This window comes from Bremia lactucae, linkage group LG13, assembly GCF_004359215.1.
Source record: "Bremia lactucae strain SF5 linkage group LG13, whole genome shotgun sequence".
Taxonomy (NCBI): domain Eukaryota; phylum Oomycota; class Peronosporomycetes; order Peronosporales; family Peronosporaceae; genus Bremia; species Bremia lactucae.
The window spans coordinates 2861624-2877616 of NC_090622.1; the positions used below are offsets into that span (position 1 = coordinate 2861624).

General features: G+C 49.0%; 2 protein-coding genes across 2 annotated transcripts; one reads left to right on the plus strand and one right to left on the minus strand.

Moving 5' to 3' along the window:
• Positions 1-9092: 9092 nt before the first annotated feature.
• CCR75_003844 (uncharacterized protein) lies at positions 9093-10724 on the minus strand (the record flags this gene model as incomplete). Its single annotated transcript, XM_067961936.1, has 1 exon — positions 9093-10724. The coding sequence occupies one exon, from the start codon at positions 10722-10724 to the stop codon at positions 9093-9095; it is 1632 nt and encodes a 543-aa protein (XP_067823283.1).
• A 1749-nt stretch (positions 10725-12473) lies between these two features.
• CCR75_003845 (uncharacterized protein) lies at positions 12474-13616 on the plus strand (the record flags this gene model as incomplete). Its single annotated transcript, XM_067961937.1, has 1 exon — positions 12474-13616. One exon carries the CDS (start codon positions 12474-12476, stop codon positions 13614-13616), a length of 1143 nt encoding a protein of 380 aa, XP_067823350.1.
• Between the last annotated feature and the right edge of the window lie 2377 nt (positions 13617-15993).

Below are 15993 nucleotides of genomic sequence, written 5' to 3' on the forward strand. Positions count from 1 at the left end.
TGCTTTGTGACCATTGTATATCGATTGCGTCAGTCAACGTCATCGCAGACGATAAAAGTATTTGCCAAAAGAAAAGTAATTGCTAGCGCAATCATGACGGGGAAGGCTGTCAATTAAGGTTTCATTGAAGGCTAGTGTTCCTACCTTTACAAATTATTCTATCGTAGCTATACAACTTAGCTCTATGTATTATTTATGCTGTCATTTTAATGTAATCAATAGAAAATATAGGGAGCCGGTATAGCGACACACCCCTTTTGCTGTTGCCACACCCCATGTAACGGGCTAGAGTTGCCCTAATGTTACACAGTCCCCATGAAGTACATTTGGTACTTTAGGGGATGGTCAATTACTAAATAATAGTAATTAGACCCAACACTCGGGTGTGGTGCACATTTGTGACCAACCCTTGTGGATGTGATGCACATGGGTGCATTCACATTAGGAGGGATGACGCCCAGCGTCATCCATGATGACGGCTAGCGTCATCAGTTACGCGAGGTATCTATAAAGATACGCTCGCAATACATATTAAATGATATCTATAGAGATATCATTTTAATTGGTAAAAATAGGTATTTGTATTTAATTCTATTAAATATAAATCAGTCTGAAATTTACTACCTACTTGGTAAGTGCGCACGAGGAGACGGATTACCGCTCCCGTGACGTCACTTCACCAGAGTTCTTAGTGTGTTGGGTGAGGTCGCTTGCGCGCCCACCACAACTACCTCACTGCACGCAAGAGAAGCAGGTGCAAACCGCTTCCTCGCTGTGCTAGGGTGTGTGCTAAGTAGAGCGTGGCCGCATTACGACGTGCCCGCCTACACTTGGTAGCACTTGAAATCCTTCCCACGACCCGCATCTCTGCGTGTGTACGTGAGGATGAGCCTCAACATTGATTGGGCTCATTTTCCCCACCTCTCCGAACATCATCGGGAGGTGGCAGGGCTAATGGCGCAGGGACTTGGTGAACAAGCCCTGGCCAGGCTCCTGGGTAGTCCTCCTGAGCAACATGTTGCTCAGTTGGAGCAGTTTGAGGCATTTGTGCTCGGACAGCGGAGGGCCGCGTCCGAGGCACAGAGCCATGCTGCGGCGGAGTCCGTCACTCAGACTCAGGATGAGCTGAGGCATGAGCAGGCTCGGAGCGAGGCTCTCAACAGGACTGTTGAGATGCTCTCTGCCCGGCCGCATCAGCCGAGGCCCATTCGGATGGACCCGCCCAAGTTCGATGGAACTGCGGCGCACACGATTGTCCACTGGCTTTTAGCCGTGGAGCAATGTGGTGTCGCCCAGCTCATCGAGGACGACAGCCGGATGGTGTCGTACGCTATGTCGCATCTGCGCGGTAAGGCCTCAGAGTGGGCTTACTCGGCGCTTATGGCGGACAGAAAAGCGTTCCCCTCATGGGCGATCTTTAAGGATAAGATTCGCGCCATGTACCAGCCGCCGAACAACGAAGTGTTGCTTCAGGCGCGCTTCTTTGGGGCGCGACAGGCGAAGCGATCTCTGCAAGAGTATGTGCAAGAGATGCGCTCGCTGTCCGCATCCATAACCGTAGGTCCGATTCCGGAGCACATTAAGGTGCCCACGTTTATGAACGGACTACGGCATGGCCCATCGCGACAGGCCCTTTTCAGAAAGGTGCCGTCGACGATGGAAGAGGCAATCCAAATTGCCTTAGTTGAGGAGCAATCCTACAACAGTGCCTCGGCGACAGCTTGGTATAAGCCGTCGGCCGAGAGGACAGATGCCACTCCTATGGAGTTGGGCAATGCAGACGTGGTCTGTTTTAAATGCGGCAAGCGCGGCCATATGATGGCTCGCTGCTATGCCAGGGTCCCTGCTGGGGCAAAAATGCCCAGCAAGAGGACTCCCTTCCCAAAGGGCGATGGCAAGAACCAGCGTGCGAGACGCATGAGTTCTGCATCGACCACTGAGGGGTCGGGAAATGNCCGCCGTGATGGACCTATCAACAGTGAAGGTCATATTAGCGCTTGCGGCCATATGGGGGGTGCCTGCAAAGCACGGCGACATCCCCAATGCATATGTCAAGGCGGACAAGGAGGAGCATCTACAGATATATCTACATGTGCCACAAGGAATGACGATATCTGCAAAGACCATGCGTGAACAAGACGCGGAAAGTGAAAAGGATTTAGTACTGGAACTACGGAAGAGCCTATATGGGCTTAAGCAGGCCGGTCGACTATGGAGTCAGCTGCTGCACAAGCGCCTCGTCGAGGCAGGTTTTATGCGCTGTGAAAGCGATATGTGTTTCTATTGGAAAAAGGAAGACGAAGATCTCGTGGTTGTGGGCGTTTATGTGGACGACCTTTTGGCGACGGGAACAAGTGTGGAAGCAGTCGAGCGACTTTTCGAAAGTCTGTCGTCACTATCGATCAAGGATCTGGGACGCGTAAGTAAATTTTTGGGTATGCGGGTTAATTTGGATGATACAGGCAAATATACACTGGACCAAGAGGGGGCGATCGCTGATCTACTTCGGACCAATGGGCTGGCAGAAGCAAATCCGACGCGCGCGCCTATTGGCAACGACTGTTACGACATACCACCGGACGACGTGGAGCTGCTTGGATCTACAAGTGCAGGCACTGGCCCAACGGTCCGCAGTTTTCAGTCGCTTGTCGGGAGTTTGCTGTGGATTGCGCGTTGCACACGGCCGGACATCGCGTTCGCTGTGCACAAGGCTACAAGACAGACTCATGCACCGCGAGTGATTGACTGGAAGCTCGCTAAAAGGATTGCTCGGTACCTGAAGGGTACCGCAAGCTTGAAGATAACGATGTCGCCAGGTCAAGAACAATATCAGGGTTTGGAGCTGGAAGCATTTAGCGACGCTGATTTTGCTGGAGACAAGGGCGAAAGGAAGTCGATGACAGGTGGCGTGCTGCGGCTAAACGGTATGGCGGTGAGTTGGGGAGCTCGAAAACAAGGTGGAGTTTCCCTTTCGACGATGGAAGCTGAATTTGTCGCTGCCTCGGAGATGGCGCGTGACCTGCTCGGGCTGCGAGAGCTGCTTAGCGAGATCGGCATGTCACCAGCACTGCCAATGAAGCTCTACGTGGACAATCAAGCGGCTATAAGTCAGATTTCCGGCGAAGCATCGTCGATGAAGGCCAAACACATCGACGTACGGTTCAAGTTTTTATGCGATTTCTCGCGCCGCGGTGTGATCGCTGCGCACTATTTGAGGTCTGAAGTGATGCTTGCGGACCTGATGACGAAGGCCCACGATGCGGCGAAACTTACAAGGCTTCGTGATCTGATGCGCATCGAGTAGACGGACTAAAAAGTATGAGGACTTTCAAGGGAAGTCAAGGACGTTGAAGGAAGAGAAGGAAGGTAAGGAAACAAACGAAAGGCGCACTCGAGGAGGAGTGTTGGAAGTTCAAGGTGACAGGAGTTGAAGATGCGATTAGCGCCAGTTGTTATTTCCCGTGTGCATAGTAAGATGAAGTAGTTAGTGCTTGCAACCAACCAAATTTGTAGTGGTTGGAGCAGAGAGAGTTAGAAGGAAGAGCAGCTCTAGCAGGCAAATAAGTCATATTAATTCAGAATCTTATCATCCTCTTCCTTAAGAAGCAAAACATTGCCAACAGGTTATGAGCCCAAGAGCTAAGACAACGGACACGAAGCCTACACCGGCACCAGCAAGTCACGCAAGGGCCTCGCCGGCCCGCGGTGCTTCGCCGGCGCGCGTTGCCTCGTCCGCACGTGCTGCCGCAACCGTTGAAGACTCGCCAGCTCGCGAAAGGAGCTCGGCAACAGACGACAAGATTCTCGCGGCCCTCGTCGCTCTGACCAACCGCATGGAGAAGATGGAGTCTTCCCAGCGCGATCGTGAAGATCAAGAGAGAATGATGGGTGCTGTAGAGAGCGAAAAGTTTTCATCAGCGTTTGGTGCTAACGCGCGGGCAAGACCGATGACCATCGACGCGCTCACGGACTTGCCTGAGCGTAAGCCGGTCGCGCGGCCACCGCGCGCACGTGAGCCCGAGATTGAAGAGTCCATGAATGCGTCTTTCGCGCCGGCACGGGCGCATGCTCCGACTCCCGGCGCGGTACCGCGTCCAGTAGATGGACCAGCACCATCGGGGCAAGCTCCTAATGCAGCAGCATTCTATGCGACACCGAATGCGAATCAGCGCAAGCTGTCGATTCGGAAATTTGACGAGACTGAACTCTATAAGGGACTAGGCTCTGGGTTCCTCGACTGGGGGCGCACGTTTTTGCGCGCTGTCAACCTGGCTGAGTCCTCGTGCGGTTTCACCTGGAGTGAGGACGTTTAGGTTGACCTGCTTGGTCACTACCTCAGCGGAACGGCTGAGCGTTACTACCACAAACAGGTAGACACGTGGTGGAACCAGCATCCGACGCTGGACTATGTTATGTGCCAGCTACTTGCAACATTCAAGACGTCTATTACGGCTAGCCAGGCGATGAAACTGTTCATGCAAAAAAAAGATTCTAAGCGCACATGGGCAGAGCACTACCTATACATGGTTGCTGTAAGCGACGCACGTGGTGGTGAGGACTCACTCGTCCTAGATAACATCGTGCACCACGCGTCGCCCGAGCTTATGAACGTAATGCGGGCCAAGTACGACCCGACGCGTGTCGACTGTCTTCGACATGCAGAAGAGCTGGCGCATTTTGCCCAGTCAATCGAGCTTGGAAGGGGAGCAATTGGACGTGAAGTCGTCGCTGCTCATGTTGAACCAAAGCGTAAGGACACGCGCACCTGCTATGCATGCGGCAAGGTCGGTCACGTGCAAGCTGACTGTCGCTCTAAGGGCAAATACGAAGTGGAAGGCCGAAAGAGGACAAGGCAGGTGGAGGTGTGGTGCTCGCACTGAGCGAAAAAAGCAAGAATGAAGGAGCGAAGAAACTAAAGCGCGGCAAAAAGAGCAAGCGTGAGATGGTACTTGCGGTGTGCGAGTCGGATGACTACGATGATAGTGACTGGATTCTCGACAGCGACGCCAGTCGACATCTCGTGAATGACGAGAAGTTGCTATTTGATTCTGCCACATGCAGCGAAGAGATCGCGATGGCTGATGGAAAGACGTTGAAACTGACGAGAGTTGGGAGCGTGCGCTTTAAGGTGGTGGCTCGTGGTATGGAGAGCACAGTGGTGCTTACAGATGTTTACCTGGCGCGGAGATTGTCAAAGAACATCGTTTCGTATGGCAAGCTGGAAAGAAAAGGCTTTGCTCTTGTCAACGATTTGAAGGGGCGTGCACTTGAACGGCGCAGCGACGGCGCTGTCGCGTTTGACGTTGAGATGGGAAGAAACGTTTTATACGTTAAAATATCAGCGAAGAAGGGGCGACAGGACACAAGTGATACTATCATGGCCGTGCTCGAATCAAGTGCGAGCGCAGATGTTACGAGCGATGTGCAAGAAGGGACGCTTTTACATTTCCATCAGCGTTTCGGGCATCTGGCATTCGACACCATTGAGCGCATGGCTCGAGACCCAGCCTCAGGGATAAGGCTGACGAGCAGCAAGCGCATGGCGTGCGTTTCGTGCATGGAGGGTAAACAGACGCAAAACTCCCAAAACCAGACGGACAGTGGTTTCAACGCGCCCATTGACAGAGTCGGTGGAGTCATCTGTTCGGATTTGAAAGGTCCAATGACGCCACGGGATAGGCTCGGAAACCGTTATTTGGTTAATTTCGTCGATCACAAGTCGAATTACTGCCGGATATTTCTCGCAAGAACAAAGGACGTGGCAGCTAAACAGTTTGAGGCTTTCCTCGTTTTTTTTGAAAAGCGTTTCAACTGCCGAATCCACGTGCTAATGACAGACGGTGGTGGAGAATACGCCAACATAGACCTCTTTTGTAAAAGGACCGGGGTGACAAGGCAAGTGTCGGAAGCTGGAAACCAAGCTTCTAATGGCAAGGCGGAACGGATGCACAGGACGGTGCTTTATTTGGCACGAAGCATGATGTTTGCGTGCGGTCTACCATTTCACTTTTGGGGAGATGCGGTTCAGTACGCCTCGTATATACTGAATCGCAGCCCTTCGCGCGCAAACGCTAAGAGAGCGTCTCCACTTGAGGTGTTGACGGGAAAGGTGCCGGATCTGCGCAAGATCGTTGTTTTCGGCTCCACGTGTAGCGTGTATCGCGACTCAAGCAAAAATTCACTACAGCAGCGCGCACAACTTGCCACGATAGTGGGGATAAGTGAAGAAACCAAGGGCTACAAGGTTTATCTACGCAAGGAGAACAAGGTGATCGTGATACAGCACGTCAAGAACATCGACACTCTGTCTGAAGCACAGAACGCGCAGCTGCAGCAAGCGACGGTGGAGCAGGATAAGGATGTGACGACACCCGCCCCAAGACAAGCGAAAGTAACACAAGTGCTGCCAATGTGGGTACACGAAAGAAAAGCACGAAGAAGTGGACGCGGTCCGCTTATGGAACGCGCGGCGCATCGAAGCGTGCGCAGGCGGAAGCACTCCAGGAGGAGTCGAAGTCAAGCGGCGGAGTCGTAAATGCTATTTTTGACAAAGATCCGACCAATTACAGTGAAGCTATGCGAAGTGCGAATCGCGATGGATGGGTCAAGGCTATGGAAGAAGAAGTCGAAGCACTTCAGAATAATAAAGTCTGGCAAGTAGTCAAGCGCGCGCCTGGCTTAAACGCCTTGCATACCAAGTGGGTATTCAAGACCAAGACAAACGCACAAGGCAAGGTCGAGCGATTGAAGGCGCGCCTCGTTGCTTGCGGCAATGAACAGGTCCTAGGAGTCGACTACAGTCTCACGTTCGCCGCCGTGATGGACCTATCAACAGTGAAGGTCATATTAGCGCTTGCGGCCATATGAGGGGTGCCTGCAAAGCACGGCGACATCCCCAATGCATATGTCAAGGCGGACAAGGAGGAGCATCTACAGATATATCTACATGTGCCACAAGGAATGACGATATCTGCAAAGACCATGCGTGAACAAGACGCGGAAAGTGAAAAGGATTTAGTACTGGAACTACGGAAGAGCCTATATGGGCTTAAGCAGGCCGGTCGACTCGTCAAGACAGGTTTTATGCGCTGTGAAAGCGATATGTGTTTTTATTGGAAAAAGGAAGACGAAGATCTCGTGGTTGTGGGCGTTTATGTGGACGACCTTTTGGCGACGGGAACAAGTGTGGAAGCAGTCGAGCGACTTTTTGAAAGTCTGTCGTCACTATCGATCAAGGATCTGGGACGCGTAAGCGTCCCAGATCGCGATCGCCCTCGATCTACTTCGGACCAATGGGCTGGCAGAAGCAAATCCGACGCGCGCGCCTATTGGCAACGACTGTTACGACATACCACCGGACGACGTGGAGCTGCTTGGATCTACAAGTGCAGGCACTGGCCCAACGGTCCGCAGTTTTCAGTCGCTTGTCGGGAGTTTGCTGTGGATTGCGCGTTGCACACGGCCGGGCATCGCGTTCGCTGTGCACAAGGCTACAAGACAGACTCATGCACCGCGAGTGATTGACTGGAAGCTCGCTAAAAGGATTGCTCGGTACCTGAAGGGTACCGCAAGCTTGAAGATAACGATGTTGCCAGGTCAAGAACAATATAAGGGTTTGGAGCTGGAAGCATTTAGCGACGCTGATTTTGCTGGAGACAAGGGCGAAAGGAAGTCGATGACAGGTGGCGTGCTGCGGCTAAACGGTATGGCGGTGAGTTGGGGAGCTCGAAAACAAGGTGGAGTTTCCCTTTCGACGATGGAAGCTGAATTTGTCGCTGCCTCGGAGATAACGCGTGACCTGCTCGGGCTGCGAGAGCTTCTAAGCGAGATCGGCATGTCACCAGCACTGCCAATGAAGCTCTACGTGGACGATCAAGCGGCTATAAGTCAGATTTCCGGCGAAGCATCGTCGATGAAGGCCAAACACATCGACGTACGGTTCAAGTTTTTATGCGATTTCTCGCGCCGCGGTGTGATCGCTGCGCACTATTTGAGGTCTGAAGTGATGCTTGCGGACCTGATGACGAAGGCCCACGATGCGGCGAAACTTACAAGGCTTCGTGATCTGATGCGCATCGAGTAGACGGACTAAAAAGTATGAGGACTTTCAAGGGAAGTCAAGGACGTTGAAGGAAGAGAAGGAAGGTAAGGAAACAAACGAAAGGCGCACTCGAGGAGGAGTGTTGGAAGTTCAAGGTGACAGGAGTTGAAGATGCGATTAGCGCCAGTTGTTATTTCCCGTGTGCATAGTAAGATGAAGTAGTTAGTGCTTGCAACCGACCGAATTTGTAGTGGTTGGAGCAGAGAGAGTTAGAAGGAAGAGCAGCTCTAGCAGACAAATAAGTCATGTTAATTCAGAATCTTATCATCCTCTTCCTTAAGAAGCAAAACATTGCCAACACGAAAGGGATCTAAAGGTGGGTATTGACCATTCCCTTAGTACACAAAGTGTACTTCCGGGGATTGTGTGACACAGGGCAACTTAAGCACGTTACATCACATACACAAAGGTGTGTCACAACGTGATTGTCACCTAAGTCATACGAAGTAATGGACTTCCCGTTAAGTGTATTTAACGGGTGTGTAACGTTAATGTACTTCGAGAAGAAATGAAAGACCTTTGTGAAAAGGCGCTAAAGTCTACCGTGAATCATATGCACGCAACAAGGTCGCATAATTAGAACTAATTATTGTCAGCCTACTAATGTTAATGAAATAAAAACTATTGGTAAACTTTAATTACATATTTGCGGCATGATATCAAGCTTTGAGAACGGGAATTCAATACGTATATTCATGGTTTTAGCTTAGTATAAACTTTTGTCCCTCCATTTATTGACAATTGCAGCATTTCTGGTTGATTAGTTCGTATTGATGCTCTCTCCGATCAACACTAATACTTGCCCTAACTTTGCGTTTAAATTGCTTCCTCAAAATTCATAATATGCTCTTTGACACTAGAAAGCCACTTGTTTTAATTATCGTTCGGTTTCCACTATGCAAACATGTCGTAAATGGAATAATTTATTATCAATACCAAGAAACAATATAAAAACAACGCCGTGGTGTTGATAAAAAGCCAAACCGCGTTTTCAGCATTCTTCCCCTGTTTCAGAATAAATTTTGGCCAGTGCGTTTTTATTCACTTTGCCCATTGCATTTTTGGGAATTTCATCGACAAAAAAAAACTTTCGTGGCACACGGTAGTTTGCAAGGTGTTGCTTTGAAAAGGTTCTTAACGGCGGGCAAAACATCTCCGGACCAAGTTTGTCGCCCTTAACGTCCGCGCGAATGACGACAGCCACGACTTGTCCCCACATTTCATCCGCCAGACCAAACACAGCGCATTCAAGCACCTGCGGATGCATCAGGAGGACGCGCTCCACATCGAGAGCCGAAACCTTGTAGCCTGCTGTTTTCAAAATATCAGCGCTCATTCGTCCACGAATGCGAAAGCTTTGGAATTCGTTACAATACTGGACAAGATCACCGGTTTTAAACCACCCACTTTGATCAAAAGCTTTGGCCGTGGCGTCGGGTTTGTTCCAATACTCTCGAAATACGGTTGGTCCTTTCACACGCAGCTCGCCTTCCTGTTCCGTTTGACAAGGTATTTCCAATTCCGTCTCGGGGTCAACGACGCGAACAGCAATACTCGGAAAGGTCGTGCCAACATAGCCCAAGTGACGATCTCCATGCAATGAATTGGTTAATACCATGCCAAGTTCAGTCATACCATAACGTTCGAGCAAACGGTGTCCAGTGAGTTGCTCCCATCGATTTAAGATGGACACAGGGCAGGCCATTGATCCACTAATTGCAACACGGAGACGACGAGCACCTACGAGTGCATTCACAGTCCTCGCGTCTTCTGGATCGTATTTATCAAATTCTTCCAGTAATTTCAAATACACAGTAGGCACTGCCATGAGTATCGAAATTGGACGAATCAAAGTCGTTGATTTACTTAATTTGGACCAAATGAGTGACGGCGTGGCATGCGGTAAGAACTCTACTGAGCCACCAATATACAGAATACACAATAAATTGTTTAAAACACCGTGGATATGATGCAGTGGCAAAAAATGAATCAAGTGGTCACTAGATGTCATTTCCCAAGCTATTGTGACGTCATGAATTTGTGCTGTCAATGCTGCATGAGTCGTGAGGACCCCTTTTGGGCGTCCTGTCGTTCCGCTCGTGTAGATCATTAAGGCTCCTGCTTTATTATAGTCTTGATTTGCAAGCCATTGCTGCACTATTTGGTGCTGCGGTCTCGACAAAATCGTTTTATTGTCTGGATTGACAGAATCGGGACTTAATAAGATTGCAATCTGTAGCCTCGTAGGCAAGTCATTTACAAATGTCCTAAGTGTTGTATCCGAAGTTATGATCGACTCGTTAATTACGAGCAATGAAGCTCCTGAGTCTGACAGCATATACTGCATCTCGTCTGCGGGATGTGCAGGATGCAAAGGCACGATGAGACCCCCTGCAAGCCAAATAGCTAACTGGAGAATCACGTATGAGGCTCCACGAGCTCCGAGTAATGCAACACGAGGCTGCTCAACGTTCGTTGGCAGTTTTTCCTGTATACTGTCACAAAGCGTCAAGGCCCGAGTGAGCAAGTCCGCGTACGTCCATTCGATAGTCTGATTGTTTGTTGTCGACGTCAGGGCTATCAAACCCTCGTGCTCAAGTAGCTTCTCAAAGATATGCAACATTCTTGTAATTCTCCCTCATCTACATCTGCCGAGCAACTTTTATAATTATAAAAAGGTAATGTATTTCAACAGGTATTACGTATTGCAGGAACTGCCTTGTCCTACCTTTGGATGCCCAAAGCATCGAAGCCCGTCCAAAATGGATACATGTCGGAAAATATCAAGTTTTGGCCTCTCCACGCCAAGTATTTATTCTGGAAAATCCCTTACCAGCCACAAATCACATCGTAAGCATGGCCCCCAAGATCCGCCACGACGCGCCTCCGTTTACCGCGGAAGCCGTGGTAAATGGCGAGTTCCAGACCCTGTCGCTATCGAACTACAAGGGCAAATACGTCGTGCTCTTCTTCTACCCCTTGGACTTTACGTTTGTCTGTCCGACAGAGATCATTGCGTTCAGCGAAAAGGCTGCTGAATTCCGAAAGCTTGGATGTGAAGTGCTCGCGTGCAGTGTCGACTCAAAATTCTCGCACCTTGCGTGGATCAACACTCCGCGCAAGCAGGGCGGGCTTGGTGGGCTCGATATTCCATTGCTTGCGGATTTTGACAAGAGCATTGCCACGGCGTATGATGTGTTAATTGATGTGGGTGGCGAAATTGGTGCGGCCTTCCGTGGTCTCTTTATCATTGACGGCGAAGGCAAATTGCGTCAGAGTACGATTAACGACTGTCCCGTTGGCCGTAACGTCGAGGAGGTGTTGCGTCTCGTCGAGGCTTTTCAGTACACGGACGAGCATGGTGAAGTGTGTCCTGCTGGTTGGAAAAAGGGCCACAAGACCATCAAACCGACCGTGCACGGATCCAAAGAGTACTTTGAAGCTGCGCACTAGGCTTGAAGGAGAGACGGAAGAATGGTTATGGTCGTTCCTGCCGTTAAGGGTCTTCTATCGATTAAAGTCGCACTCCTACTATTAACCAATCCAATGTAGCCGTTTGATTTTAAAATTGACCTATCGAACTCGACTTTCTTTCCCTCAACAAAGGGCGCATCACCGCAATGGAGTGCATGAGACCTCTTGATTCTTCACCGCACTGAAAGGAAACGTTTCTGTAGGCTACAGAGACATCCATTACTAATTACAGATTAGAGCGATGCACCAGCATCTTATACTAGTAAGGCACAGAAAAAAGGAGGAGAGAGACATTCACGGCCCTCCGACGACATCTCGTATCTCGCTCGATAGACGTTCGAATCCCACTTTCAAGTCGATACAGGTGCACGTTTGCAAGAAAGCATCGCACAAGCCCAAGTCGTTGCCAGATCGATCCCAAACGTGACTTTTCAAACTTTAAGTTGGCGAAGTATTCGGGCAAGTAAAGGCCGTGCCTCAGTGTGTGTGTGGCTCTCACCGTCTGAAAGCAGCTGGTTTGCATGCGTCCGTGCCACTATTAATACCGCTCCATCTGGTAGCGTGAGAAACCTCACGACGAGAAGCATCCAATCTTATCGCGTCGACCCCCCCAGCGCCTTTTGTGTCGTGCCTCTTTATAAATAATATTTACTGCCACTTTTTCTTCAGCAACCTCCTCTCCTTGACGTGATCCTTTGCAACTTGACAAAATACACACGCAAAGTCAACAAAACACCCTACTGGACCGAATATCATTCGATCTCTACGCAACTTTTATCGAAACTCTTTTTCTGCGGAAACAAAAAAGACCGCCGTCCATCCGCCGCGTACTCGCGCCAATCGTGGGCTCACTTTAGGATTTCTTCCACGACGAGCGACTCGATTTGTAGTCGTCAGTATGCCTGCGAATCCCACCAAGCTGCCCACTGCGGTCACTAGTGGTCTTCAGCTCTTATCTCCTACGTTGCATCACGCAATTCAGCACTCGACTCAGGAGGCCCACGAAGGCACGAAGACCCATGCTTTTGACTTTGACCACTTTACACTCGAGTCGGTGCTTGGTGACACGGCTGTGATCGAGCCTCCCATTCGCATGTCAACGGCGTACCCACTGGTCAATGGAAGCTGTGCCTTATCGGGCGAATCCAGTACGAGTTGCTACGGTAGCAGCAGTGTCGGGAGCATTCACACAATTACGACGACGGAAGATCTGGAAATGTCTCGACTTGCCCGACCGTATTTGAGCAACTCACACGATTCGGAACAAAATCGACCAACGTTTCAGGTAAGCGCCACAGCGGCCGCGGCGGGATTCCCCATGGCCAAAATCAAGGAATCCACCGCTGTTGTGAGGCAAGGATGGCTTCAAAAACGCAAAGGGCGGGTTTTACGTCGTTGGAAATCGTTCTATTGTCTCTTGAAAAGCGACGATACGTTGTGTCTCTATGCGAGTGAAGACACGGTGAATGGCAAATTAACACAGCGGTATCAGATCTTACGGGTTACGCTCACGGACAAGAAAGATTCGTTCCACGTAATTGGCATTGACGATGAAGGTGTGCCACGGAGGGAAGAACTTCGCGCGTCAATCTCGTTGGAATGGACCCATTGGTTTCAAGCATTTCGACGATTCTTTGATAGCGCATCCATGGCGCAAGCTTGTGAACGAAAACCTCAATTAATGGTCTCGAATGCATGGGATCAAACGAGTACTAGTCAAGAAGATTCCATCGATTACGAGCGCCATAGCTTTGTTTGCGAAAGGAAGCAAATGCCAATTGCTAATTGCAGCTTGAGTAACGATACGAATGAGCGTTTGTTTGCATCCAGTCTTGGTCTTTCTCACAAAGCAGCGAAAAGATGCAGTCAACACGACGGAGATTTTTTTATTAAAGAGCGACGCAGTGAAGGAATTGTTTCGTTTTCGGAGAAACACGCAGTGGAACCAGAGGAGGACGAACTGGAAGCTTTCGTGCCTGCGGAGCTGACGTGGCCGCGGTTAAGCGACTGTGATGCACCGATAGACGAGTTGACGAGATAGTTGACGAGCCATTTATTAACCTTTATCGTACATGATTTTGAAGGATAAGGTACTTCTAGATATTACACGTATTTTTTTATACATGGTCTAGTTTTCCTGGAAATGATTAGTTTAATCTCAAAAGCTAAGCAGTTCATTGGACGAAGTAGTTCATTTCTTACTGCTTAAGTCCCATATAAAAGCTTTGCGGATTCTGACAAATCCTGTGGACGGTCTGTTAAGTGCTACCGCGTTTGTTTGTATTACTTGCAGCTCAGTTCACTTACGTCATGTTTCGTGCGAATGTTGCACGAACACTCACCTTGATTCAATATTCTTGACACTAATGATTGGTAATGAATGCGCTAAAAAGGATATTTTAAACTTTAAATGGTGTTTATTATTAAGTAATTATTACTCTCGTTGTAAGCTTTAAAGCCATATATTGTGGAAAGCCAGAAAATTGTGGTGCACGCCAACTTACACACACGCCAAAAAATGACTTATCCGTAAGTCTGTGACTTTTTCTATTTTTGGCAACGACAGTAACAAAGTAAGTATGGCGCCAACTTGCGCACCGCACAATCGTGTCTTATAACGGTTGGCGGGGTTAGTTTGAGCTTAAATCAACCAATCAATATAGAGCTAATGTCGTACTGCATCAATATTATTAAATTTAGTGATATTAGAGCTATATAAGTCAAAATTAATTAAGGATAATAATGTTATATTTCTTTATATGTTTCCTCTCATAGAGAATAAATTTTAGTATTCCTCTTATAGGACGTAATACTATGTAACGGACACCCCGTTACATCTCCCCTGAATCAACAGTCAATATAGTGACCGACATAGCGTGACAGGATATACTATTGTCTTCCCCTGCATTATTGGCTTTAATCAAAATATCAATTGTATTTACATTAATTGATTTTGACCAAAATCATCATGGCGATTAAAAAGTCTGTTCGCGTCTCCCGTGAGACCGCAAAGCTGGCAGTGTTGGTAATGCAAATGTTTCAGTAGACGCTAATGCGTCTACTGTGGGGAATACGTCACCTCCTACTCTCATTGGAGGTGACTGGAATATGTCATTTGCTGATGACATTGCAGGTGACGGTGACAAGCCATCTGCATCGCCCGCTTCAGTATCTACTGTAAAGGCCGCCGAATTAGCCGGGACCATGTCCGTTAAACCTTTGGGTTCTAACGTGACAACCAGAGAGGTGATGACGAGGTTATTTGACTCGTCGAACCTCTTTGGTGGGGACTCCGTGGGTGATGACCACTATGATGACGTTAGTATGCGTTACCAGGAACTAAGTGGTCGCGAAGGGGAGAGGGCCGCTGGTGGTGCTAATTTGCATTACCAGAGATGAAGCGATTCTAGGAATCGCTCTCAGGGCCAAGTTAATATTAACTTTAACATGCGTCAACAGGAGAGGGACCGCAATACGTTGCGGTACGCTCCTGAAAAGAGGCATTGGTTACCCTCCAAGAGACACGTCATTCGTTAGTCTGGTATGACCAATAATCAACCATATTCCGTTATTCGATTCATCCAGGCTTCACAAGCCTGGTGAAGATGAAACGGAATTCTTCATCGATGTGTTTTACCGGCATCGGTGGTACACTCGCAAACAGGCAAATGATGCCAAGCCTTCGCCCCAAGCTTGGACAGCCTTTTTACAGTGTATACAAAACATAGACCGTGATGTATGGCTTGATAATGCTTTCCGTGAACAGTTCGGAAAACGGATCGTAGTTGGTCCACGCTATAAGTTTCACCGTTTGTCTAGAGAGGCAGGGATTCCTTACCTCTAGTGGGGGGACCCATGTCCATGCTGTTTTAAGGGTGCAGGTCATGCCCCTCAAGAAGTATATTCCCTCAAAGATTCATTGGAGGACTCTCATCTCTAACGAGATGTGTCAAGAGATTGGGAACCTTAAATATTTTTACGCGCACGGGAAGCGCTCAATCTCCGATGGACCTTTTGCCGAAGAAGATGGGTCTCGTCGTACTGCAAGACGAGACCCGGAACGTCCAACATCATTTGGGAACGAGGTTTCCAACTATCATGCAAGGGTGGATATCCTCGCCAACGAACGAGATAATTCGTTTGAACCCCCTTTGCTCCACGGCAGTTTAAGAAACTTCTCAACAAGAAAGCGCTTCTTACCACCTGAATACATCAATGCATGTGGAGGGGGATGAAAGATCGCGTCCGCCTTTTTGACGAGCCAGAATTAACAATCGGATTTAATTCTTACCCTTTATTATTCAAGGGAAGATCTGAAATACGTGGGATCCCGTCGCCGTGAGTAAGCGGTGGCGATTGATAGTGTATCTCGTGACCAGTGAAAAAAATGTGCGCTGATTGCGACTGAGCAATTGGCG